This window comes from Aethalodelphis obliquidens, unplaced genomic scaffold (genome assembly GCF_003676395.1).
Source record: "Aethalodelphis obliquidens isolate GAN/ISIS:26980383/991018 unplaced genomic scaffold, ASM367639v1 scaffold29, whole genome shotgun sequence".
Taxonomy (NCBI): domain Eukaryota; kingdom Metazoa; phylum Chordata; class Mammalia; order Artiodactyla; family Delphinidae; genus Aethalodelphis; species Aethalodelphis obliquidens.
The window spans coordinates 13,514,560-13,541,781 of NW_020837973.1; the positions used below are offsets into that span (position 1 = coordinate 13,514,560).

Here is a 27,222-nt window from a genome sequence, read left to right on the forward strand (position 1 = left end):
GGAATGTGAATTGGTTCAGCCACTATGGAGAACAGTATGGAGGTTCCTTAAAAAACTACAAATAGAACTACCATATGACCCAGCAATCCCACTACTGGGCATATACCCTGAGAAAACCATAATTCAAAGAGTCATGTACCAAAATGTTCATTGCAGCTCTATTTACAATAGCCTGGAGATGGAAACAACCTAAGTGCCCATCATCGGATGAATGGGTAAAGAAGATGTGGCACATGGAATACAATGGAATATTACTCAGCCATAAAAAGAAACGAAATTGAGCTATTTGTAATGAGGTGGATAGACCTAGAGTCTGTCATACAGAGTGAAGTAAGTCAGAAAGAAAAAGACAAATACCATATGCTAACACATATATATGGAATTTAAGAAAAAAAAATGTCATGAAGAACCTAGGGGTAAGACAGGAATAAAGATGCAGACCTTCTGGAGAACGGACTTGAGGATATGGGGAGGGGGAAGGGTGAGCTGTGACAGGGCGCGAGAAAGTCATGGACATATACACACTAACAAACGTAGTAAGGTAGATAGCTGTGGGAAGCAGCCGCATGGCACAGGGATATTGGCTCGGTGCTTTGTGACAGCCTGGAGGGGTGGGATAGGGAGGGTGGGAGGGAGGGAGATGCAAGAGGGAAGACATATGGGAACATATGTATATGTATAACTGCTTCACTTTGTTATAAAGCAGAAACTAACACACCATTGTAAAGCAATTATACCCCAATAAAGATGTTTAAAAAAAAAAAAGGCCACCAATTAATTGTCCCTCCTCCTGTCAAATGGTAGAATCTACTTTCTCACCTTCTTAATCTGAGCTGGTCTTGTGACCTGCTTTGACCAATGGCATATGGTAGAATTGATGCTATAGTACTCATGAGTCAAGGCCTCAGAGGCCTTGCCACTTTATCTCCACCCTTTTGCAACGTTGCTGCCACTATGCAAGGAAGCAGAGACTAACCTCCAAGAGACTGAAATGTCACATGAAGAGAGGTCCAGCCAAACCAGTGTCCCAGCTGGGCCCAGCCCCCAGCTAACCCTCCAGTTGAATGCAGTCTCATGAGTGAGATCAAGGGAAATTAGCATGAGAATCATCCAGACAACCAACAGAATCAGGAAAAATAATAATTTATTGTTTTTAAGCAACTAAGTGCTAGGGGTGGCTCGTTATGAAGCAACAGATCACTGATACACTAAGAAAGACTGTATTCTTGGCCATAAAATCATCCCAACAAATTTCAGTGGATTTAAATCATACACAGCATCTTCTTGACCACAGTGAGTTAAATTATAAATCAATAACAATAAGACATCTATATGCCTACAAACATTTTGATATTAAGCATGTAGTTCTAAATCATTTATGGATCAAAGAAGAAACCACAAAGGAAATTATAAACTAGTTTGAGCTGAATAATAAGGAAAACATATGTCATGATATACTGTGTAGTTAAAACGACACTTAGAGGGAAATGTATAGTTTTAAGTGCTTATATTTGAAAGGAATAAAGGTTTAAAATTCATGATCTAAGCTTCTACCTTAAAAAACTAGACAAAGAAGAGAAAAATTAAACCCAAATTTAGTAGAATGAAAGAACTAATACAGTCATTATTTATAGATACATACCTGATTATGTATTAGAGAACATCAGGTCAATAATAACAACAAAAACCTCGATAATAACGAGGAGATTTAGTCACATCTCAGGACACAAGGGCTACATAGAAAAATGAATATGTTTCTACATACTAGCAATAAACAAATAAAAAAGCTAAATTAAAATATACCACCTACAAAAGCATAAAAGTATAAAGTACATAGAAATGACTTTAACAAAATATATAAAGGACCCCTACACTTAAAACTATAAAATGTGGGGGCTTCCCTGGTGACGCAGTGGTTGAGAGTCCGCCTGCCGATACAGGGGACATGGGTTCGTGCCCCGGTCCGGGAAGATCCCACGTGCCGCGGAGTGGCTGGGCCCGTGAGCCATGGCCGCTGAGCCTGCGCGTCCGGAGCCTGTGCTCCGCAACGGGAGAGGCCACAACAGTGAAAGGCCCGGGTACCACAAACAACAACAACAACAAAAAAAAAACTATAAAATGTGGTTGAGATAAATTAATTGAAATCCTAAATAAATGTTTATGTGTTAATAAAAGACTCAATATTCTTACAATCACTATTTGCCCCCAAATTCATCTATAACTTCAATGCAATGCCAAACAAAAGCCCAACAGGCTTTTTTTTTTTTTTTTTTTTTGCAAAATTGACAAGCTGATTCCAAAGTGCATATGGAAATGCAGTGATTCTAAAATAATCCAATCAATTTTGGAAGAAATGAGACAAAGTTGGAGGGCTTACACTAAACGTTCTCAGGACTAAACTACAACCAGAAATTCTACCTTAGATATGTTTATCTAAGAGAAATACTTTAAAATATATGTTCATAGAAGACTTGTACAAGAAAGCCATTTTCTTTGTAGTAACCCCAAACTAGAAATACCCTAAACGTCCGTCAAAGGAGAATGGATAAACAGTTTATTCGTGTAGTAGAATACTACTCAAAATACAAAAAAGAACAAATAACTGATACACATATATTGTGGATAAATCTCAAAAACATTTTGAAGAGCAAAAGTTGTCAGGCACAAAGTACACATACTGTAGTATAGAGTATATATGTATTTCATTTACATAAAGTTCAAGAACAGCCAACGCTAATCTATCTCAATAGAAACTACAACAGCAGTTTCTTCTGGGGGGCACCGAAACTGACTGAAAAGGTACATAAAGGAACTTTCTGGGGTGATGAATATGTTCTACATTTTGATTCGGATAGTTGTTGCACAGGTGTATACATTTGTCAATACTTACGAACTGGGTGCATTTTGCTGTATGTACATTAAAATGATAGAATTAATTTATAAGAAAAAATTAATTAGCATGTCTGCAGGGTGTTTTCAACTCCTGGGACAAGCAAATCCCATAGGACAGGCAGCCCAAAGCTAGGAACTGACTGAAGGATCCGGGTGAGAGCCCAGGTTGGGGTGTCACTCAGCCAGGAGTGATTACCAGACTTCCTTGGGGCAATCACCACGTAAGCCCAAGTAAGAGAGGAGGCATGTGGGCTACTGGAGCAGCAGAGGTAGTAGGCAGCACGGCTGATGCCCAAAGACCCAGGGCAACTAGCTACACCACAGACTGGGGTCAGTGGAGGCTGCAAAGTAAGATCACATGCAGACCAGACAACCTCCTCCCACCAGTGGTATATAATACAAAGCTTTCCCGTTTTCCCTTCTGCCTCCTGAATAAAAGAGAAGAAAAAGGAGGAGTGTTGAAAATCATTTTTTAATAAAAACATTTGTTCACACGATACAGCTTTTATTTAGAAACTTGTGTTCTAAAGCAGAAGAGGTTGGAGTCACCTTAACCAGCAAATTCAAATACCCAACCCAGGCTATACACTTGCGGACAGCAGGGGCTCCAAAACTCCAGATCCACAGCTATAAAAACGAAAATCCCTTCTTTTGTTTTGTTTTTGAACATTTGGGCTACAGTATGTACATTTCAATATTGATTCGTTCTGATTTTCAGTCTTCATTCTGGCTGGGACAGGTGGGATCATGGCAAGTAATGAGGCTGTAGAGAGAGAAAGGAACCAAGCCCTTGGGTACAATTTCAGGAGTTTGGATCTTATCCTGAAGGCAGAAAGGAGGAGGCTTTGACATTTTTTAAATCAGAGAGTGACACAATTAGATTTGTGACTTGGAAAAATGACTGACAGAAGTATGGGGTTTGGTGTGAGCAAAATTAGAAACTGGGAGACTAGATAAGAGGTTATTGCAGAAAGCTAGGCAAGGAATCGTGAGGGTAGTTTTTAAGAGAGTGGCAGTGGGTGTGGATAAAATGGCACTGAATGAGATCAAGGAAGTCAATCCGCAGGAAGGCAGAATATAATCTAAAACAAACAAACAAACAAAAATGACTCTGAAGAACCTAGGGGCAGGACAGGAATAAAGACACAGACCTACTAGAGAATGGACTTGAGGATATGGGGGGGGGGAAGGGTAAGCTGTGACAAAGTGAGAGAGTGGCATAGACATATATACACTAACAAATGTAAAATAGATAGCTAGTGGGAAGCAGCCACATAACACAGGGAGATCAGCTCGGTGCTTTGTGACCACCTAGAGGGGTGGGATAGGGAGGGTGGGAGGGAGATGCAAGAGGGAAGGATATGGGGATATATGTATATGTATAACTGATTCACTTTGTTATAAAGCAGAAACTAACACACCATTGTAAAGCAATCATACTCTAATAAAGATGTTAAAAAAAAAAGAGTGATGCCTATATCTTGGCTTGGGCAACTGGGTAGATTGTGATGCCATTTAATGAGGAAGGAATACAGGAGGGTTGGATTTGAGGGACAGAGGGAGGAAGATGACAAGTTTAGCTTTTATCCTGTTACAGTGAGATGCCGATTCAGGAGGACACCTCCAAGGTCCTGTTGCATTTTAGGTTTTAAAACTCAGCAAAGAGTTTTGGCCTGAAGTTAAAGATAATAAAGAGATCAAAAAGGACTAAAGTAAATTCTTGGCTGAAAATTCTACAATGGAGTGGTAAGGAGAATTGGAAGATTGGGTGTTCAGTTTGCAACAAGATTGCTTTTTTTGTAAAAACAAAACCAAATCAGAAAATCCAACTACTTGACAGAGTTTTATTCGTCTCAAGAAAAAGCTAAGAGGTTAAGTGGTTGCTGACATTGGTTCAGTTGTTCAATGATGTTATCACCAACGTATCTGAAGTTCTGTTATCCTCACAATTTTGAGACGGCTGTTTCAGCTCTAGCCACCATATCCATTCAAAGCAAGGAGGAGACAGTATCACTGCTCTGATTCTTTTTATTAAGAAATCAGAAACTTCTCCAGAGCTACCCTACCTGGCTTGTGCCTGTGTCTCTTTTCCCAGAGTGGTGGCACATAGCCAATCCTGGCCAAAAAGCTGGAAAAGTGAGTATACTTACGAAGTGACATATATAGCTGCAAGAGACAAGATACAAGGTAGTAGGAGATGGATATTGGGTTGACAAAGCAGCAGTGTTTGTACAGTCCAAAGCAACACACAGGTGTTAGTGATGAGGCAAGTTGGACAAGTCTATAAAGGGAATCATGCAGGGTCTTTTTCTATTTTTTTTTTAATTATTGACTTGTAAGAGTTCTTTTTTTAAATTTAATTTTATTTATTTTTTTATACAGCAGGTTCTTATTAGTTATCTATTTTATACATATTAGTGCATATATGTCAATCCCAATCTCCCAATTCATCCCACCACCACCAGTTTCCCCACTTGATGTTCATATGTTTGTTCTCTACATCTTTGTCTCTATTTCTGCCTTTCATGCAAGGTCTTAATACCTTAACTAAATAGATTTTTTTAAACCCCTTATTTAGATATTTAGGGAAATTAAAAAAAAAACTGATTTGGAGAGCTTTATCTTTATATGATACTAAAACAACCAAGTGGTAGGTGGGATATCTTGGAGCTGAAGAGAAAGAAACTTGTCAGGCTGCCTGAGTTTCCACTCAGCTCTGCCACTCACCAAGTGGTAGCCTTCCACATTTCAGTTACCTCCTGTGCCAGAGTTTTTTCATCCATAAAATAGAAATAATGAACATTCCAAACACTGCCTAGCATGGAGTAAAGACTCATTGATGTCAGCTGCTTTTAGTAAATCATGCACTCTGAAGGTCTTCAAACAAGTCATTACATTTAATTATTATAATGGAAAATTACATTTAAAGAGGTAATCAGTTGATTTTTATTCTGAAGCTGTGCTTTCTAAAAAAATTCTCATCTATAATTTGTCAAATAAAATTGTATGTTTAAAAAAATTCTAAAATTAAATAACAGTAACAAATAAATAAAAACAAAAGCAAGGGAAATTTAGAGAGTGACATGATTCTGCTTGCAGGTCTATCTGACTCCATTTCATTGCCAGTGAATTCGACTGGGCTTCTTTTTTTTTTTTTTTTAAACATCTTTATTGGAGTATAATTGCTTTACAATGGTGTGCTAGTTTCTGCTTTATAACAAAGTGAATCAGTTATACAGATACATATGCTCCCATATCTCTTCCCTCTTGTGTCTCCCTCACTCCCACCCTCCTTATCCCACCCTTCCAGGCGGTCACAAAGCACCAAGCTGATCTCCCTGTGCTATGCGGCTGCTTCCCACTAGCTATCTACCTTACGTTTGGTAGTGTATATATGTCCATGCCTCTCTCTTGCTTTGTCACACCTTGCCCTTCCCCCTCCCCATATCCTGAAGTCCATTCTCTAGTAGGTCTAGTAGGACACAGTCTTTACTCCTGTCTTACCCTTAGGTTCTTCATGACAGTTTTTTTTTTTTCTTAAATTCCATATATATGTGTTAGCATACAGTATTTGTCTTTCTCTTTCTGACTTACTTCACTCTGTATGACAGACTCTAGGTCCATCCATCTCACTACAAATAACTCAATTTCATTTCTTTTTATGGCTCAGTAATATTCCATTGTATATATGTGCTACATCTTCTTTATCCATTCATCTGATGATGTACACTTAGGTTGCTTCCACCTCCTGGCTATTGTAAATAAAGCTGCAATGAACATTTTGGTACATGACTCTTTTTGAATTATGGTTTTCTCAGGGTATATGCCCAGTAGTGGGATTGCTGGGTCATATGGTAGTTCTATATGTAGTTTTATAAGGAACCTCCATACTGTTCTCCATAGTGGCTGTACCAATTCACATTCCCACCCAGCAGTGCAGGAGTGTTCCCTTTTCTCCACACCCTCTCCAGCATTTATTGTTTCTAGATTTTTTGATGATGGCCATTCTGACGGTGTGAGATGATATCTCATTGTAGTTTTGATTTGCATTTCTCTACTGATTAGTGATGTTAAGCATTCTTTCACGTGTTTGTTGGCAGTCTGTATATCTTCTTTGGAGAAATGACTATTTAGGTCTTCTGCCCATTTCTGGATTGGGTTGTTTGTTTTTTGTTATTGAGCTGCATGAGCTGATTATAAATTTTGGAGATTAATACTTCGTCAGTTGCTTCATTTGCAACTATTTTCTCCCATTCTGAGGGTTGTCTTTTCGTCTTGTTTATGGTTTCCTTTGCTGTGCAAAAGCTTTGAAGTTTCATTAGGTCCCATTTGTTTATTTTTGTTTTTATTTCCATTTATCTAGGAGGTGGGTCAAAAAGGATCTTGCTGTGATTTATGTCATAGAGTGTTCTGCCTATGTTTTCCTCTATGAGTTTGATAGTTTCTGGCCTTACATTTAGCTCTTTAATCCATTTTGAGTTTATTTTTGTGTATGGTGTTAGGGAGTGTTCTAATTTCATACTTTTACATGTACCTGTCTAGTTTTCCCAGCACCAATTATTGAAGAGGCTGTCTTTTCTCCACTGTATATTCTTGCCTCCTTTAACAAAGATAAGGTGACCATATGTGCGTGGGTTTATCTCTGGGCTTTCTATCCTGTCCCATTGATCTATATTTCTGTTTTTGTGCCAGTACCATACTGTCTTGATTACTGTAGACTGTGTAATATAGTCTGAAGTCAGGGAGCCTGATTCCTCCAGCTCCATTTTTCGTTCTCAAGATTGCTTTGGCTATTCGGGGGTCTGTGGTGTTTCCATACAAATTGTGAATTTTTTTGTTCTAGTTCTGTGAAAAATGCCAGTGGTAGTTTGATAAGGATTGCATTGAATCTGTAGATTGTTTTGAGTAGTAGAGTCATTTTCAAATGTTGATTCTTCCAATCCAAGAACACGGAATACCTCTCCATCTATTTGTATCATCTTTAATTTCTTTCATCAGTGTCTTATAATTTTCTGTATACAGGTCTTTTGTCTCCTTAGGTAGGTTTATTCCTAGATATTTTATTCTTTTTGTTGCAATGGTAAAAGGGAGTGTTTTCTTATTTCACTTTCAGATTTTTCATCATTAGTGTATAAAAATACCACAGAATTCTGGGTATTAATTTTGTATCCGGCTACTTTACCAAATTCATTGATTAGCTCTAGTGGTTTTCTGGTAGCATCTTTAGGATTCTCTATGTATAGTGTCATGTAATCTGCAAACAGTGACAGCTTTACTTCTTCTTTTCTGACTTGGATTCCTTTTATTTCTTTTTCTTCTCTGATTGCTCTGGCTAGAACTTCCAAAACTATGTTGAATAAGAGTGGTGAGAGTGAGCAACATTGTCTTGTTCTTGATCTTAGTAGAAATGGTTTTAGTTTTTCACCGTTGAGGTCGATGTTGGCTGTGAGTTTGTCATATATGGCCTTTATTATGTTGAGGAAAGTTCCCTCTATGCCTACTTTCTGCAGGGCTTTTATCATAAATGGGTGTTGAATTTTGTCGAAAGCTTTCTCTGCATCGATTAAGATGATCATATGGTTTTTCTCCTTCAATTTGTTAATATGGTGTATCACGTTGATTGATTTGCGTATATTGAAGAATCCTTGCATTCCTGGAATAAACCCACTTGATCATGGTGTATGTTCCTTTTAATGTGCTGTTGGATTCCGTTTGTTAGTATTTTGTTGAGAATTTTTGCATCTATGTTCATCAGTGATATTGGCCTGTAGTTTTCTTTCTTTGTGACATCTTTGTATGGTTTTGGTATTGGGGTGATGGTGACCTCATACAATGAGTTTGGGAGTGTTCCTCCCTTTAATATCTTTTGAAAGAGGTTGAGAAGGATAGGTGTTAGCTCTTCTCTAAATGTTTGATAGAATTCACCTGTGAAGCCATCTGCTCCTGGGCTTTTGTTTGTTGGAAGATTTTCAATCACAGTTTCAATTTCAGTGCTTGTGATTGGTCTGTTCATATTTTCCATTTCTTCCTGGTTCAGTCTTGGCAGGTTTTGCATTTCTAAGAATTTGTCCATTTCTTCCAGGTTGTCCATTTTATTGGCATAGAGTTGCTTGTAGTAATCTCTCATGATCTTTTGTATTTCTGCAGTGTCAGTTATTACTTCTCCTTTTTCATTTCTAATTCTATTGATTTGAGTCTTCTCCCTTTCTTTCTTGATGAGTCTGACTAATGGTTTATCAATTTTGTTTATCTTCTCAAAGAACCAGCTTTTAGTTTTATTGATCTTTGCTATCATTTCCTTCATTTCATTCTGATCTGATCTTTATGATTTCTTTCCTTCTGCTAAGTTTGGGGTTTTTTGTTTTTCTTTCTCTAATTGCTTTAGGTGCAAGGTTAGGTTGTTTATATGAGATGTTTCCTGTTTCTTAAGGTAGGATTGTATTGCTATAAACTTCCCTCTTAGAACTGCTTTTCCTGCATCTCATAGGTTTTGGGTCGTAGTGTCTCCATTTTCATTTGTTCTATGTATTTTTTGATTTCCTCTTTGATATCTTCAGTGATCACTTCATTTTTAAGTAGTGTACTGTTTACCCTCCATGTGTTTTAATTTTTTACAGATCTTTTCCTGTAATTGATGTCTAGTCTCATAGCATTGTAGTCAGAAAAGATACTTGATATGATTTCAATTTTCTTAAATTTACCAAGGCTTGATTTGTGACCCAAGATATGATCTATCCTGGAGAATGTTCCATGAGCACTTGAGAAAAATGTGTATTCTGTTTTTTTTTGGATGGAATGTCCTATAAATATCAATTAAGTCCATCTTGTTTAATGTATCATTTAAAGCTTGTGTTTCCTTACTTATTTTCATTTTGGATGATCTGTCCATTGGTGAAAGTGGGGTGTTAAATTCTCCTACTATGATTGTGTTACTGTCGATTTCCCCTTTAATGGCTGTTAGTATTTGCCTTATGTATTGAGGTGCTCCTATCTTGGGTGCATAAATATTTACAATTGTTATATCTTCTTCTTGGATTGATCTCTTGATCATTATGTAGTGTCCTTCTTTGTCTCTTGTAATAGTCTTTATTTTAAAGTCTATTTTGTCTGATATGAGAATTGCTACTCCAACTCTCTTCTGAGTTCCATTTGCATGGAATATCTTTTTCCATCACCTCACTTTCAGTCTGTATGTGTCCCTAGGTCTGAAGTGGGTCTCTGGTAGACAGCATATATATGGGTTTTGTTTTTGTATCCATTCAGCCAGTCTGTGTCTTTTGGTGGGACCATTTAATCCATTTACATTTAAGGTAATTATCAATATATATGTCCCTATTCCCATTTTCTTAATTGTTTTGGGTTTGTTATTGTAGGTTTTTTCCTTCTCTTGTGTTTCTTGCCTAGAGAAGTTCCTTTAGCATTTGTTTAAAGCTGGTTTGGTGGTGCTGAACTCTCTCAGCTTTTGCTTGTCTGTAAAGGTTTTAATTTCTCCATCAAATCTGAATGAGATCCTTGTTGGGTAGAGTAATCTTGGTTGAAGGTTTTTCTCCTTCATCACTTTAAATATGTCCTGCCACTCCCTTCTGATTTGCAGAGTTTCTGCTGAAAGATCAGCTGTTAACCTTATGGGGATTCCCTTGTATGTTATTTGTTGTTTTTCCCTTGCTGCTTTTAAAATGTTTTCTTTGTATTTAAGTTTTGATAGTTTGATTAAAATGTGTCTTGGCATGTTTCTCCTTGGTTTTATCCTGTATGGGGCTCTCTGTGCTTCCTGGACTTGATTAACTATTTCCTTTCCCATATTAGGGAAGTTTTCAACTATAATCTCTTCAAATATTTTCTCAGTCCTTTTCTTTTTCTCTTCTTCTGCAGGGACCCCTATAATTCGAATGTTGGTGCATTTAATGTTGTCCCAGAGGTCTCTGAGTCTGTCCTCAGTTCTTTGCATTCTTTTTTCTTTATTCTGCTCTGTAGTAGTTATTTCCACTATTTTATCTTCCAGGTCACTTGTCCGTTCTTCTGCCTCATTTATTCTGCTAGTTTTTCCTTCTAGAGTATTTTAAATTTCATTTATTGTGTTGTTCATTGTTGCTTGTTTCCTCTTTAGGTCTTCTAGGTCCTCGTTAAATGTTTTTTTGCATTTTCTCTATTCTATTTCCAAGATTTTGGATCATCTTTACTATCAATTATTCTGAATTCTTTTTCAGGTAGACTGCCTATTTCCTCTTCATTTGTTAGGTTTGCTGGGTTTTTACCTTGCTGCTTCATCTGCTGTGTGTTTTTCTGTCTTCTCATTTTGCTTATCTTACTGTGTTTGGGGTCTCCTTTTTGCAGGCTGCAGGTTCGTAGTTCCTGTTGTTTTTGGTGTCTGCTCCCAGTGGCTAAGGTTGGTTCAGTGGGTTGTGTAGGCTTCCTGGTGGAGGGGACTAGTGCCTGTGTTCTGGTGAATGAGGCTGGATCTTGTGTTTCTGGTGGGCAGGTCCATGTCTGGTGGTGTGTTTTGGGGTGTCTGTGGCCTTATTATGATTTTAGGCAGCGTCTCTGCTAATGGGTGGGGTTGTCTTCCTGTCTTGCTAGTTTTTTGGCATAGGGTGTCCAGCACTGTAGCTTGCTGGTTGTTGAGTGAAGCTGGGTTTTGGTGTTGAGATGGAGATCTCTGGGAGATTTTTGCTGTTTGATATTACATGGAGCGGGGAGGTTTCTTGTGGACCAGTGTCCTGAACTTGGCTCTCCCACCTAGTGGCACAGGACTGACTCCTGGCTGGAGCACCAAGAACCTTTCATCCACACTGCTCAGAATAAAAGGAAGAAAAAGTAGAAAGAAAGAAGGAAGGAGGATAAAATAAAATAAAGTAAGATAAAATAAAGTTATTAAAATAAAAATTAATATTAAGAAATAATTTTTTTAAAAAGTAAAGACAACAACAACAAAAAAAAGGACAGACAGAACCCTAGGACAAATGGTAAAAAAGCAAAGCTGTACAGACAAAATCTCACACAGAAGCATACACATACACACTCACAAAAAGAGGAAACGGGGAAAAAATAATATATCTTGCTCTCAAAGTCCACCTTCTCAATTTGGGATAATTCGTGGCCTATTCAGGTATCCCACAGATGCAGGGTACATCAAGTTGATTGTGGAGCTTTAATCCGCTGTTCCTGAGGCTGCTGGGAGAGATTTCCCTTTCTCTTCTTTGTTCTCACAGCTCCTAGGGGCTCAGCTTTGGGTTTGGCCCCGCCTCTGCGTGTAGGTCACCTGAGGGCGTCTGTTCTTCTCTCAGACAGGACGGAGTTAAAGGAGCAGCTGATTCGGGGACTCCAGCTCACTCAGGCAGGGGGAGGGAGGGGCACGGAGTGAGGGGTGATCCTGCAGCGGCAGAGGCCGGCGTGACGTTGCACCAGCCTGAGGCGTCCATGCGTTCTCCCGGGGAAGCTGTCCCTGGATCCCGGGACTCTGGCAGTGGCGGGCTGCACAGGCTCCCGGGAGGGGGTGTGGATAGTGACCTGTGCTTGCACACAGGCTTCTTGGTGGCGGCAGCAGCAGCCTTAGGGTCTCATGCCTGTCTCTGCGGTCCTCGCTGTTACCGGTGGCTCGCGCTGTCTCTGGAGCTCCTTTAAGCAGCGCTCTTAATCCCCTCTCCTCGCGAATCAGGAAAGAAAAAGGGAAGAAAAAGTCTCTTACCTCTTCGGCAGCTCCAGACTTTTCCCAGACTCCCTCCTGGCCAGCCGTGGCGCACTAACCCCTTAAGGCTGTGTTCATCCTGCCAACCCCAGTCCTCTCCCTGCGCTCCGACCGAAGCCCGAGCCTCAGCTCCCAGCACCGCCCGCCCTGGCGGGTGAGCAGACAAGCCTCTCTGGCTGGTGAGTGCTGGTTGGCACCGATCCTCTGTGCGGGAATCTCCCCACTTTGCCCTCCGCACCCCTGTTGCTGTGCTCTCCTCCGTGGCTCTGAAGCTTGCCGCCTCCGCCACCCGCAGTCTCTGCCCGTGAAGGGGCTTCTAGTGTTTGGCAACCTTTCCTCCTTCACAGCTCCCTCCCACTGGTGCGGGTCCATCCCTATCCTTTTGTCTCTGTTTATTCTTTTTTCTTTTGCCCTACCCAGGTACGTGGGGAGTTTCTTGCCTTTGGGAGGTCTGAGGTCTGCCAGCGTTCAGTAGATGTTCTGTAGGAGTTGTTCCACGTGTAGATGTATTTCCGGTGTATATGTGGGGAGGAAGGTGATCTCCGCGTCTTACTCTTCCGCCATCTTCCTCAACTGTCGAAAAATATTTTTTAAGGGAGGGAGAAATGAAAACTCTGCTCTGAGAATACAGCCATTTTGTACTGTCATTCATAATTAGATCACAGTTTCTTCCCCACCAACAACTTCACTGATACTCCGTAGTCCCGAGCTGACTTTTTCGTTGCAGTTGACACTCTTGACCTCCTTTTCCCTTTTGAAGCAGTCTTTCCCCTTGACTTCTATACATTCAACTCCTTTGGTTTTTTTTCCCACTCTGACTGCTGCTCTTACATGGCCCCCAGGTGCTGATCACTCCCACACGTACGTACATCCCGCAGAGACCTTGCTCTTGAGCTCTGGACTCACACATCCAAATGCCTTTTGGACATCTCCATGCTGCTGTGTTACAGCCACGCAAACTCAGTGAATCCACAGCAGAACTTAGAATCATTCTGCCACCTCCTCCTGCCCTGTGCTCCCTGTTGGCACATTGCCCCTCTGCTCTCCAGACCCTGGACAGCTCTCAGTTTCTGTCTCCCTCCACCCCTTAAATCTCCAAGTCTTCTGCTCATCTCCAGATGTACTGGCTTCCCGTGAACGCTCCCTGGCTTCTGCTTCTTCAGGTTCTCAGTTTGGAGGTTACCTTCTGTAGGAAACTTTCCCTGAATCTTCCATCTGAGTCATCTGCCCTTCTTAGGCATTCCTTTCTTAAATTCTTGTTTGTGGCATCGCAGCACTTAAAACCACCTAATTGAATCTCCAATTTACTTGACCTCATCCTCCCCAAGACCACGAACTTCTTGAAATCAGCCTGTCTCTTATCCTCATCCCCAGGTGGCCTTCCCTCATTGTCGCCTCCTGGGCAGTCCCTTGGACTTGTTGCCACCATGCCCCACTTTTTCCTGTCCCTTCATTGTTGCTGCCTCTCCTGACCTCTTTCTGACCTCTCTAAGGGAGGCACTCTGTGCAGCCCATCTGGGAAGCTGGTCCTTAGTAATGTGCCCACCAGGAGCAGCCTGTTGTGTGCCTGGGTCAGAATATTTGTAAGAATGGCCTAATGGGGATGAAGCCACCTCGTTTGCCTAAGGCAGGATTAATGAATAAGGAGGGGAAGGTACAGAAGGAAGCATCCTGAGAGCTGCAGCTAACAAAGCCATCACATTGTGAAGAGCATAGTTAAATGGTACTGCATTTTTCTTCTCCTGTTCTCTGAATCAATGCTTTGGCTCCTTCTTCTTATTAAGTCCTGACATTCCCAAGACTATTATGGGAAGAGTGTCCAACAGAGCATCTCCAGGCTCTATCCACATGGTCCTTGTTGCCATAGTAGCCTCTGGGCAGATCTCCTGTATTCCCAAAGCCCCTGTACAGCTGTGACGAGGAGGTAAAGGTGGCACTGTCAGAAGATATTTCTCCCTTGGTTACTCACCCATGGGTGACGTCCTTCTGTGGTCCAGCAGTCAGGATGAATGTTCCTGCTTGATGGCTCCATAAGACAGGATATAAAATGCCTAGGTCACCATTACCCACCTACATACATTAGGCTTCATTGCCTGTGCATCTGAGAGCAAACCTCTTTTTTCTTCTTGTAGCACTAGAAAAAGATAATTTTCCCTTAAAGCCCTGAAAAATGTCTCAAAAATATGAAAAAGTTTCAAGAAAACTAAGGGACTGCTAACTTGTCTTGGAAAATCACTGTGAAATGCTTTGGGGTAAGGTTTATTAAAAAATATAATACACCTTCAAAATTTTATGGGAGATCATGCATTGTTTTCATTCTCCCACGGGCTCCCAGGGGAAAATCCCTTAAAATAACTTTGTTTATTAGTCTTTGACTAATTTACTAGATAAAATCACTGTGTATAAAATAGCAACTTTATGAAGATGGTGAGTAATTCTGTAGATTCCACTGAGGCCTGGAACTTTGAGCTTTGCTATAAATTATGGTACCTGTTGCAGTTCTGTACCACACACATGATGGGAACATTTTTTTCTGAACTGATAAACTGGAACTAAACTAGTTGTGTGAAGTATCTTCTTAAGATCTTTAACCAATTATTTCTAAATATACAGAACATAAATTTATGAGTTACATCATTTATACAAACATATATATTGAAAATAAAAACCAGATTTCACCACTGAAGTTTGATAAAGGATGATCTTGGAAAGAAAATGATAGAATATCCGATATTTGCAATCTACTGTCATTAAAATGTGTAAGTAAAAAAAAAATAAGTCTTAAAGGAAAATATGGACAAATAGTGACCTCTGTTTAAAATAAACATCAATTGCTAGATGACAACAAATCAAATTCTGGATTAGCAAAGACAAATCAATTTTGCGATTTAACTCCATAGATAAAGAAGGACTGAGAATCAAACGTAATAGGCTATGTTAACATTGCTAGTCTATGGGAAAATAAGGAAAAGAATAGCAGACCCAGATGGAAACAAAAGCAAGAGCGAGAGCGTGCTTTATTTTGGCATATTGTTAGCTGAACATATAGCATTCAAACATTTTTAAATGATGTTTAAGAAAAATCAGATGATAAAATTTATTTACTCTGGGAAATATTTGGAAGTACTTTCAATAACGGAGAAACTATATTCTACCTCACAAGAGCTACGATATGCTTTCCTCTTCTGAATTAAGGGTTTTGCTGTCTTCTGGGAGAGAGGAAAGCCGTTTGATGCTCCAATATTTCTACTCTTTTAGCTAATTTATTGCAATAGTGCTTGCATGTGACTGCTGCCTACTATTTCATTTTGTAGGATGTCTTCAAACGCTTTTGAGGATAGGGTCACAATTCATTACATTTTACCCCTGACCTTGAGAACTGGGAGTGTTACCCATAGGTATAAGGTCAAGAGAGGACATCCATCCCCCAGAGATGACCTTGCCAACCCTTACCATCTGTTTCTTGAGCACCATCTTCTCATGGGTCCCTGTGGGCTTCAGTCCCAGCTACCGAGCCAACCCCATAGGGCTGTGTCATGTCTTCAGATGTGCGCTATGCTCTCCCACATGAAATCTCCCACAATTACCGGGACACGTCTCTCTTTTACCCCCAAGCTCTTCCCAGAATGTTCTTCTCCACTTACCTGATTGGCAAACTTCTACTCATGCATCAACGCCCAGGTCCCACCAGCTCCTCAGTGATGCCTTCTCCAGTTGCCTCTGGCAAACTTTTACTCGTGCATCAGCACCCGGGTCCCGCCAGCTCCTCAGTGATGCCTTCTCCAGTTGCCTCAGGGCAACCTGACTGCTCCCGTGGACTGTCACTGCCCTCCACTCACCTGTGACCTGACACTTACCATGCTGGGCGGCACTTCACCCACTCTGAGTCTCCCTGTGAAGCTGGGTCATTCCGTGGCCACAGCTCACAGTGTCTGGCACACAGCAGGTACCCCATCAATGTTTGTTCTGTAGATTAGTGGTTGAAAAGAGACAGACTGGATACAGGTCTAAGTTTCTATATATTTGAAAAGATTTTTAAAGTATTTCCAACTAATTTTTTTTTTTTACCACGAATGGTTTTGCGATTTAAGACAGGCTGAGTTTGAATTACAGCATTCACAATTGAAATTTAATTGTTTATATCATATCTCATACGGCATATTAGAATTTTATTTATTTATTGGTCCCCTGCCCACACTCCCGCATGGCATGTGGGATCTTAGTTCCCCAACCAGGGATGGAAACCACGCCCCTTGTAGTGGAAGCATAGAGCCTTAATCACTGGACCATCAGGGAAGTCCCTAGAATTTTTATTTTTAAGCAGTGAATTCAATTCTCTAAATGCACCCATCCCACCCTTCACCCAGTGCTGGAGTCTCTATGTAATCATATCATGGATTGTACATTTTGAGTGGAAATTCTGCCAGATCCTTATTCCAATATTGATTTGTGTCACATATGGGTGTGTGAGTGTGTGGGGGCGTGTTAGGAGCTGGGGCCTGTGAAGATGGTGAAGGAAGAAAATGGGTGTAGACAAAAGGGGCATCCAAAGGGCAGGGCCCTGGGAAGGAGGGGAAGCTCAGGGCACACGTTCCTTTCAGGCTGATAAACCCGCTGTGCATCTCATCTCCAGGTGTCTCTGCCTTGTGCACCCCATACAGGGGTTACAGAGAGAGGGTTTCCCATCCTCTGTCCCTCCTTGCTTTTGAGTGAGTTGATATGAATACAAAGGTGCATACTAGTTAGAATACAAACGTGTACGCTTGCTAAATACTGGAGCAGTGATAGTCTAATCTGTGTCTAAAGTCTCTTTATCTGGTATTTTTAACACAATGCTCTAAACAACAGTACCCACAATTATTCTCCATTAAATGTGGTGCCATTGATGACTTCCCTTAGTGATTAAAGTGTCCAGGGCAAGCACCCACACCTGCGGGGCACAAATAATGGATTGCTGCTTTGACAGCAGGTCTGCATCCCTGGCTTCTCTATTAAACAGTCTGCCTTCCTGTCCCAGGTGGCTAAACTCAGGGCAGAGACCAGGTTGATAGGACTGATCTCCACCTCTCAGTGCCTCACCCAGGACTGTGCTCACGTGACATCAAACAATCAACAACCCTCTCATTTCCTATATATGCCCCGAAAGAGTGGTTGAATTTTCCTTCTTTCGTTACTTACTGATTCTTCATATTTCTGCAAATGGTCACATCTTTAATTCTTTTGTGACACACTTTTTTAACTGGGAAAATATTATTTCAAGTGTTGGTAGAATTTGCTATGTAGGAATCACAATGCTACCTGTAAATGTTAACTATTCTATTATGAATCATTAAAAGGTTATTTTTTAGAAAATATTAATAGAATGTAAAGCATTTTATTTCATATGCTTTAAAATCTAATCATCAATTACTTCAAATGACCTACATGTCCAACTTCTGTTTCTAAGGAAAGCATGACCTCCTGCCTCATCTATTCTGTTGCTACCCATTAAAATATGTCATTTACCTCCATTAGAAGGAGAAAAAGGTGCAAAATTCCCAGGTATCACTATTTAGCAACCTGTTCATGGGGAGTCAATAGCCTCATTTTTCTTTTCCTCTTTTCATTTGAAAAATACTTATCTAGTCAAAGAGAAACACTTCTCGCTGCTGGAGAATATTGCTTCATTAAACCAAGTAATAGAATCAGTGTTTAGATGATTAAGTAGGTATATAAGCTTTCACAAAAAGAAAATCTAATTAAGATGGTACTCATAGAAATCAAGACACGAATAATTAACAAAAATAATTGTGGCTGGTCTATGAGAGGGCTATGCAAATGTGAGGCAGTGTTATTATTACACGTGCAATGGTGCAACATTTTGGTGAGCTTTCAGGGTTATAAGTATGCAGGGTGCCCTGTCTGTGTAATATGTACTGCAGGACAGGCACACCTTGTTTTATTGCGCTTCATTTCTTTCTTTCTTCTTTTTTTTTTATCGTGCTTCGCAGACATTGCGTTTTTTTACAGATTGAAGGTTTAGGGCAACCCTGTGTCAAGCAAGTCTATTGGCACCATTTTTCCAATAGCATTTGCTCACTTCATGTGTCTGTGTCACATTTTGGTAATTCTCACAATATTTCAAATTTTTCCATTATTATACTTGTTATGTGACCTGGGATCAGTGATCTTTGATGTTACTATTACAACTTGAAGGTTCAGATGATGGCTAGCATATTTTAGATTTTTAAATTAAGGTATGTACATTTTTTTTAAGAATTAATGCTATTGCACACTTAATAGACTGAAGTATAGTGTAAACGTAACTTTTATATGCTCTGGGAAGCCAAAAAATTTGAGTGGTTTGCTTTATTGAGATACTCACTTTATTGCGGGTCTGGAACTGAACCCACAATATCTTCAAAGTATGCCTGTAAGACTATTTTATTCCAATTATCTTTATCTTTTTACAAGCTCTCTGTACTGTTTCAGAAGTTAGAAAACAAGCCGTAATTCCTAGAACTTGCATTCCTGGTGACAGGTTAATTCATCCTACACAAAAAGTCATGCTCAAGTGTGCCAACCAGCCTGAGGCATGAGGAAGACCAGTGCATCACAGAATCACCTCTGTGCTTCGCCCTTGATGGGCACTTTGGAATTTGCCCACAGCATTCTAAACTCTTCCCCATTGGTAGCATGCCTGAAAAATTACACATGGAGCAAAACGTTTGATAAAAATATATTTAAAACAAGCAAGAAAAAAATAGTTTTGACCTTAAGGATAATGTTCACCATTCTTTTAACCAAGTAGCGTTAAATAATATGTATAATGATTTCAAGTACCAACTTATAAAAGATGTGATAAATCAGAAAGCAAAGAACAGGAGGACTCTTTTTTTTCAGAAAAATGTATTTGCAATTCAAATGTTCATATAAAAAGCATAAATTTTAAAAAGTTCATAGATGTGTGTTTTTAGAAGTGCTATGGTTTTGCCATTCACTGCAATTACATTCCAAAATGTGCAGGGTGGTCCACATCGCGCCTTCTTAGCTTTGTCACACTGAAGTCACTCTCATCACAACCTCCCCCGAGCTGTTATCTTCTGACAAATCTTCATGGGGCCTCATCCGATTGAACAGATGTAATAACATGTAGCCACACTGAAACCTTGGGGAGGTCAACTGTGTTGGGTGGACCAAGTTCCTGTTTCGTAGAGCCGTCAATGGCAACCATAAAGTTCTGCTTGTGGAAGACTCTCCCCGGCTACTTTCTTCGATGTCTGTGGCTTTGTCATAATTTAATACATCCCAGTGTAAGTTGACAGCTCGCCAGCGTTTAAACACTCTGTAAACTGCAGCTCCTTCATGGACAATGAGACCTAAATTTGAGGGAAAAATGAAAAAGACTGGTCATCATCAAAAGTTGAGAATGTTATTTTGTATACAAGTAAGATTAAAGATATAGTCTATTCTCTGTTACGCATCATCATCAAAAACGTGGTATTCTGACTGCTCAAACACTATGTCTAATGGCAAGCTATTATTACCTGTATTACATAGGAGTTGTCAATATTCAAAAATAAGAATCCACTGCCATGCAGACAGTAAAGTCATCATGGGTATAAATTACTTGCTCCATTATGGCTCAGAACATCCTTAGGCATTTACGTTGCCTTAGGAGAACCATTAGGTTCGTTTCTTCATTCACCATCTCTTTCTTGAGTGCCCACTGTGAGCCAAGCAATGTGTTAGAGACTTGGTCCCAGTTGGCAACTTGATTTGTGAAAGAGACAAATATCAAGGTCACTGCCACCTCCCCAGCTTCTAGAACAATGTCTGACACACAGGAGATACGATCGAACCTTTTGTTATTTTTCCTCTCCTCAACAATTCAACAAATATTTATTAAGTGCCTACTTGAGAGATTTATGTATATTATCTCATTTATTTCTCACCACCCCCTTACAAAGTAAGCACTAGCATGTCCCCCATTTTACAAACAAGAAGTTGCTCAAGAGCAGACAGGTGGCAGCAGTGGAACAGGGATTCAAACCCAGGCAGGCGGGCTCCAGAGGGCTCTTTGCTGCTATACAGGGAATTGATGATTCCACATTTCTGAGACGAACTTTCAGGAAAGTAAACAAAATAATACGGGAACCTTGGGGACTACAAACTAGCCAACCGTAAGTTGGATATGGTGCCCTGTCGCATGGCTCCATCTCCACCATCCACTGCAGATCCCACCATACCCTGCATTTTTCACACATTTATATTTCAATATGTAGTCCAAAAGCTTTTGAATCTGTGACCTAATACAAAAAGGAGTTCCTGGTGGGGAGGTCCCTTCAGGTAGAAAAGTGAGGAGGAGCTTCTCTCAGAGGAATTTGCAATTCCATTGAAAGTTGGAGGAGAAGCCAATGAAGTCTTTCTTAATGGAATATGGCACGTAAGGAGGATGTGTCAGTTTTGACACAATCACTTTTAACCAAAATTTGAAACTGAGAAGATCTTACCACCTCCTAGCATTTAGAATCTTGGGAGTATGTCCTAGAGAAGCTCTCATAAATATGAAAAAGGAAGCATGTTCAAAAATGTTTATTACATATTTGTTTGAGAAAAAAAAACGCAAACAATCTCAATGTCCATCCTGAGAAGAATGGACAAATTGTCCTGGGTGGATCCAAAGGACTATAGCAACGAAAGAGAAGGGAACAAAGTCACATGCACTAACACGGATAAATCTTAAAATAAGAGTGGAAATCTCAAAGCCACATAACAAATGAAAATTTCAGAAGTATAAATGATTGGAGTGAAGAAATACTATAAATTTTTATGGATACAGATACATATGGTTAAAATGTTAAAACGTGCATGGGAATAATAACCATTAAATTCATGATAGTGAGGGGGGGTGAAATTGGAGAGAGGCTTCAAAGAGGGCTTTCTATTGTGCCTTTAATATCGCGTTTTTTTTAAGCTGGGTGGTGGGGATATGAATGTTTAACGTGTTATTCTATATACTTTTCATGTACCCAAATAATTCATAATTTCAAAAGTTATGGAAAATTTATTAGGAAAGTTGACCTAAGATGGGTTGAAGAAGAGACAACAGAAGTAGGGGAGACAAGTAAGGAGGTTACCACGTTATATGTGAGGAGCAGAGCGTTAGCAGTAAGGAGAACACAGAGAAACAAAGCAATAAACTTGTCAGAGGAAAAACTGACAGAAATTGTAAATGCAAGAAGGGGAAAAAAAAAAATCAGAGGCTCACATTTTTAAGGCTAGAAGACTGGGTGACTGAAAGGATAATAGTAACCTTCCCAGAGGTATAATGAGTACGGGTTTTGAACAAGTTTTTATTGAGGAGATTCTTTCTTTTTTTTTTTTTTTTTGTCAATTAAAACAATGCCACAGAGGTGATGGAGATACCAAGTCTTTGAAAAATCACACCTACCTAATATGAGAATTTAAATTTTACATCTATCCCTTACCAGGAGATAAACTTCTGGCACACGTGACTTAAGAGCATTCCAAAGATACTAACATAGGCCACTAAAAAATGCATATGCTCTAATAAATAAAAACGTCTTAAGCCCAATTATTGTACATCACCAAAATAATGCGAAGTAATGTAAACTTCTGTTAATCATAGGAATTCAATGGTTTGATTCCTTTTTCCTAAAGAATAATCAGAGTTGACCCAACTGACCAGATGTTTTGGGGAAACAGTCAGAATTATAAGTCAAGACTACCAGAATTTAATTGGTAATTCTAATATTAGCTTTTTGAAATCTCCCTGGCTAATGATTTAACTTTTCTGGTTCTGTTTTTCCTCCTTAAAATGCAATTGGAATGCCTAATCTATACATTCAGTGGGATAGTATGAAGATAAATTGGAATTCATGAACTATAAAGCACTCAGATTTCTTTGGAGATGGTAACTATCTAAATACAAGACATTATTATTGATTAAAAAATCAATAGTGAATCTATGTGGTGAGAAGCATTCATTCACACTAATCATAAGACCATTACAGTCTGCAACAGGTTCATTCTTGTTAAGTGCAGTGATGGGGGGCTGACTTCACCAGGGGAAACCACTTGTTTCACAGGATCCTCTTCTTTTTTTTTTAGTGATTTCCTTTGAAAGGCCAGAAATCAGATCATTTACTCAAGCTGAAGGTCATTTTCTGGGAATATATTCCTGGTAGCACTTTTCTAAATATTATACATAAATCTACCCAACGTGTAGAAATAAATCCCATAGGTCTTTATAGTCCATTTTGAACTAAATTTAAAGAAAGAGAACTACTTGAAGTTCTCATGAAGACATAGTCCTCCTGAATTTCCAGCTCCATGTGCTGCTTCTTCATTGCATTCAGGTTATGAGTGACATTTAGACTTTGCTTTATTCCCCGTGAAAGTTTGGAATTACTCCTCATCCTCTAGAGGCTTAAATTTTACTGAAATAGGAGGAACCCCATCTCACCCTCCTTTGTAATGTAAACTTTTCCCCTTTTCCTTAAGATTTTTCTGGGGCAGTGGCAAATGCCATTTGTACTAGTGGTTATGAGAAGACTTGACTACTGTGATCATTGAAATCCAGAGGTAAGGATTCATTTAACTCTAGTACAATGTGTTGAGAATCTGGCTATTAAAAATCGTACTGCCCTCCTGTCTTACTGATGATAGGTCCCCTCTTGTTTCATATCTGATCAGTTCACATCCTGGAGTAGCCTTCACTCTCTGTGTAATACCTCAAGTTAAGCCTTAAAATGAATCTGTCACCTTGACATTTCAGGTCATAGGAAGACAGGCTTGGATTTGCTTCATCTGAGTCACTAACTCTGAAGGGAAAAGCAATTATAATTTCTATAAAATGTAAATATTAAATGTTACTTGCTACATTATTAATGGCAAAGGTGTCAACAAGGTGTGATTCATGGGAACTTGGGGTTTTGAAACTTGAGGACCGTGTGTGTGTAGGTGTCCCTGTGTGTGCAGTTGGTTGTTTCTTATCATTTTCTTGCCAGTAACATTAATTTGAGCATTCCCTTATTGATGTGCAAAGGAACATTTTTGTTAGGGAATAATCTTTAACGACAGAGCAGGTTTAAGTATTTTTTGGTTTCATTGAAGTAAGAGCACAGTGTTTATGTAAGTAAAATATATCCCAAATTTGGAAATGGTGTGTTAGTTGAAATTCTTACAAGGTAGTAGAAAATGGGCTAACTACCCATGAAATAATGGGAAGACTCTCAAGGTACACAGACTCACGCATGTGCATGTGTGCGCACACTCACCATTTGTCTATGTTTATTTCAATATAGACAAATGGTGTGTTACAATTAACAGAGACTTGCAAAATTTATGTTCAAATACAAACAAATGTTGATATTAACTACCAAACCACCAGTCTAACCATTTCACTTCTTGTGTTGCTTGTTTCAGCTTTTGTTTGAATAGATTTGGTCATTTTTCATAATTTAAAAACTAAATTGTTATCAAGGATCTGTTCTGTGCCAAGTGCTTTTACATGCACAATTTTCATTTAATCTTGACTGCGACTCTACAAATATATATTATTGAATAGTTTCATAGTTAAGGAAATTGAGACCTAGAGAGATTTAGCCAATTGTCCAACATTATGAAGATATCAGCTCTGAGAAGGAAGCCCAAAATTTGTCTATATGTAAACCTTGAGTGCTACAGTGCTATTCATTCTAAACATCCAGGGAATGGCAGCCTCTCCTAGTCATAGAATGACCAACTGAAAGAGATATTGCTATGGACTGAATGTTTGTATCTCCCCCAAATTCATTTGTTGAAGCCCCAATCTGCAACATGATGGTATTTGGAGGTAAGAGGTAATTCATGAGGGTGGTTAATGCCCTTATAAAAATTGGGAGAGACATAAGTTTTCTCTGTGTGTGTGTGTGTGTGTGTGCGTGTGTGTGTGTGTGTGTGTGCACCAAGGAAAGGCCATGTGACAATGTAACGAGAAGATGGCTGTCTGCAAACCAAGAAGAGAGCCCTCACCAGACTGAATGTGCCAGCACCTTGACTTTGGACTTCCCACAGCCTTCGGAACTGTAAGAAATAAATGTTTGTTGTTTAAGCCACCCAGGCTGTGGTATTTCGTTATAGCAGCTCAAACAGGCTAAGACAGACCTGGTATAAAAACTACATCATCCTCATTTAAAATATGAGTAAATGAAGCCCCGGAGACTATGATTTGGGCAAAGTTACACAATTAGTTGCCATCTTTAATATCCTTGTGTGTCACTGACACTGTTTTATCTCTAGGAGTGCCAATAAAACAGTGCCTTCCATCTGTCCCCATCCTAGGAGAGAAAAGGGTTGAGGAACCTCATATGAAGGCAACACTGTAAGTGGTGAACACTCCATCTGGTAAGCTGCACTCATCCTGAGCTTTCCCAAGAAATGTAAGATCCTGATAACACAGCCTAAACGCCTGTGTGCTGTTCAGTCACAGAGACCCTTGGGAAAGCTAAAGAACTCGCAGCTCGCAGCGGATATTTGGCCAGAAAAGGCTCTCTTGATTGTGCGAAAATGTCTAAGATTTCTCAGTTAAATTTAACCATTCTCCCTGGCCAAGATTCTCACTCTCATTCTCCCTCTCTCCCCCTACCTCTCTCAGTGAGTTTCATTCTGGAAAGTCAGCGTGCACCAGAGCGGAATGGTGACTTTGGGGCCCCTATGGTTACAGTTAAGAAGAACAGGGCTTCCCTGGTGGCGCAGTGGTTGAGAATCTGCCTGCCAATGCAGGGGACACGGGTTCGTGCCCCGGTCCGGGAAGATCCCACATGCCGCGGAGCAACTAGGCCCGTGAGCCATGGCTGCTGAGCCTGTGCATCCGGAGCCTGTGCTCCGCAACAAGAGAGGCCGCGACAGTGAGAGGCCCGCGCACCGTGATGAAGAGTGGCCCCTGCTTGCTGCAACTAGAAAAGGCCCACGCAGAGAAACGAAGACCCAACACAGCTAAAAATAAATAAATAAATAAAATTTAAAAAAAATAAAAGAAGAACAGATTAGAGAAGATTAGAGTCAACCTCATAAAGTGGCTCCATTTTTTAGTCCTTAATTCCCACTGGAACTTGGGGAAGACCAGAGTGTGGTTGCACAAAAGAGGGTTAACTAAATGAGACTGTGGCCCAAGATACCCTTTGTTGGGAATCATCGTTGCTAGAATGTAATCAAATGCATGAATCCTCCTGGCACATCTTCCCAAGATACTCTACATTTAAATGCCCAACCATTATGGAAACTTAGATGTAAGTGTAGAGGTAATCACTTTAAAAGTTACTCTTCCATTGTTGAATCTTGTTAATATGAACCTTGAAGAAATAACCACAAGTCATTTCTATATACACTGAATGGTTTTTGTTGGGACTCAACTATATATGAAGCTTAAAGTAAAACAAAAACCAGGAAAGAAAAAAAAAGCAAAAATATAAAACTTAAAGAGAGATATAAAGATTGAAAGACAATACATATTCCATTACAGAAATCACTAAGCTCACAAAAGAAAGCTATCATCAGCTGATATCCTGAAATCTAGGCCTCTGGAAACTACAGTATCCTGATTATATATGGGGATTTTTGTGAAACATATTTCTAATATTGCCCATCAGAACAAATAATGAAAAGAAATATCCTGCATAAAATGTACTTATATCTCTAAAAGATGAGTTGATTCTTCTATTGTTGAATATTTATATATATATATATATATATATATATATATATATATATATATATATATATTAAGAACCAAGTTGAGAATGGCAGGTTGGTCATCAAAGTTTAAAGCTCAGGGGTTCAAACACAGATTCATCATTAGCATTGGTAGTAAGATCTTCTTTGCTAAGAAACGTGATAAGGACAACGAATTATTCAGAAACTTTCCACAACATGAAAACCCTTGACACTAGAGGCTGGCTAGTTTCCAAATATGGATGATCTAATCCACCTCACCCCCAAAGTAAAGAACAGCACACATGAAGAAATGATTATGACAACGATTATGACAACAGAGCCTAAATGACCGTTTCTCTGAGAGCACACAAAAGTAAATTCATGGTGTTTGTTTTACAACACTGCCACCCTCTATGTCTCCCTCTCCACTCAATGAAATCTGCCGTCATCAGCCTGGTTGCAAAGAACACATTTGTGCTGTTCCTTCAATGTTGAGGACCAACACTGCCTGGGCACAGAACAAGATGCAAAGGCAAATTTTAACATGGAGTGTAACCTCTCACTAGTTGGCAGTGAGGGAAGCACCCCCTTTTCTAGAAGGTCTTGACATAGGTTGGATCTGGTTCTTAACCTACCATCTCTATTTCAGTTAATGATCATCCCCCAAGTCAGTTAAGCTGAAACCCAAGAATCACCTAGACTAGTCTATCCTCTTGCATGAAATTCTGCTAATTCTCTCTTCTTAGCAAATCTGAGATGAAACCATGAAACACAGAATCATCTCTCCGTGACCCCAACCAGTCATGTGCTCCCTGAGGACAGGAACCCTATTCCTACTTCAATTACTGTCATGAATCCAATAGTCACAAAATGACTGTGCCCGGGCCAAAAACCTAAGAGGCAGACATGGATTCCTCTCTTCTATTTCCAGGCAAAACAGGAGAATT

At 39.7% G+C, this 27,222-nt stretch overlaps 1 protein-coding gene across 1 annotated transcript in view; it reads right to left on the reverse strand.

The window, feature by feature from the left end:
- Window positions 1-19,455: 19,455 nt before the first annotated feature.
- MARCHF11 (membrane associated ring-CH-type finger 11) overlaps window positions 19,456-27,222 on the reverse strand; it is a 119,095-nt gene continuing 111,328 nt past the window's right edge. The window contains exon 4 of the mRNA XM_027125349.1: window positions 19,456-19,935. Coding sequence (XP_026981150.1) covers window positions 19,613-19,935 — 323 coding nt within the window. The 3' untranslated portion in view covers window positions 19,456-19,612. The remainder of the gene's footprint in view (window positions 19,936-27,222) is intronic.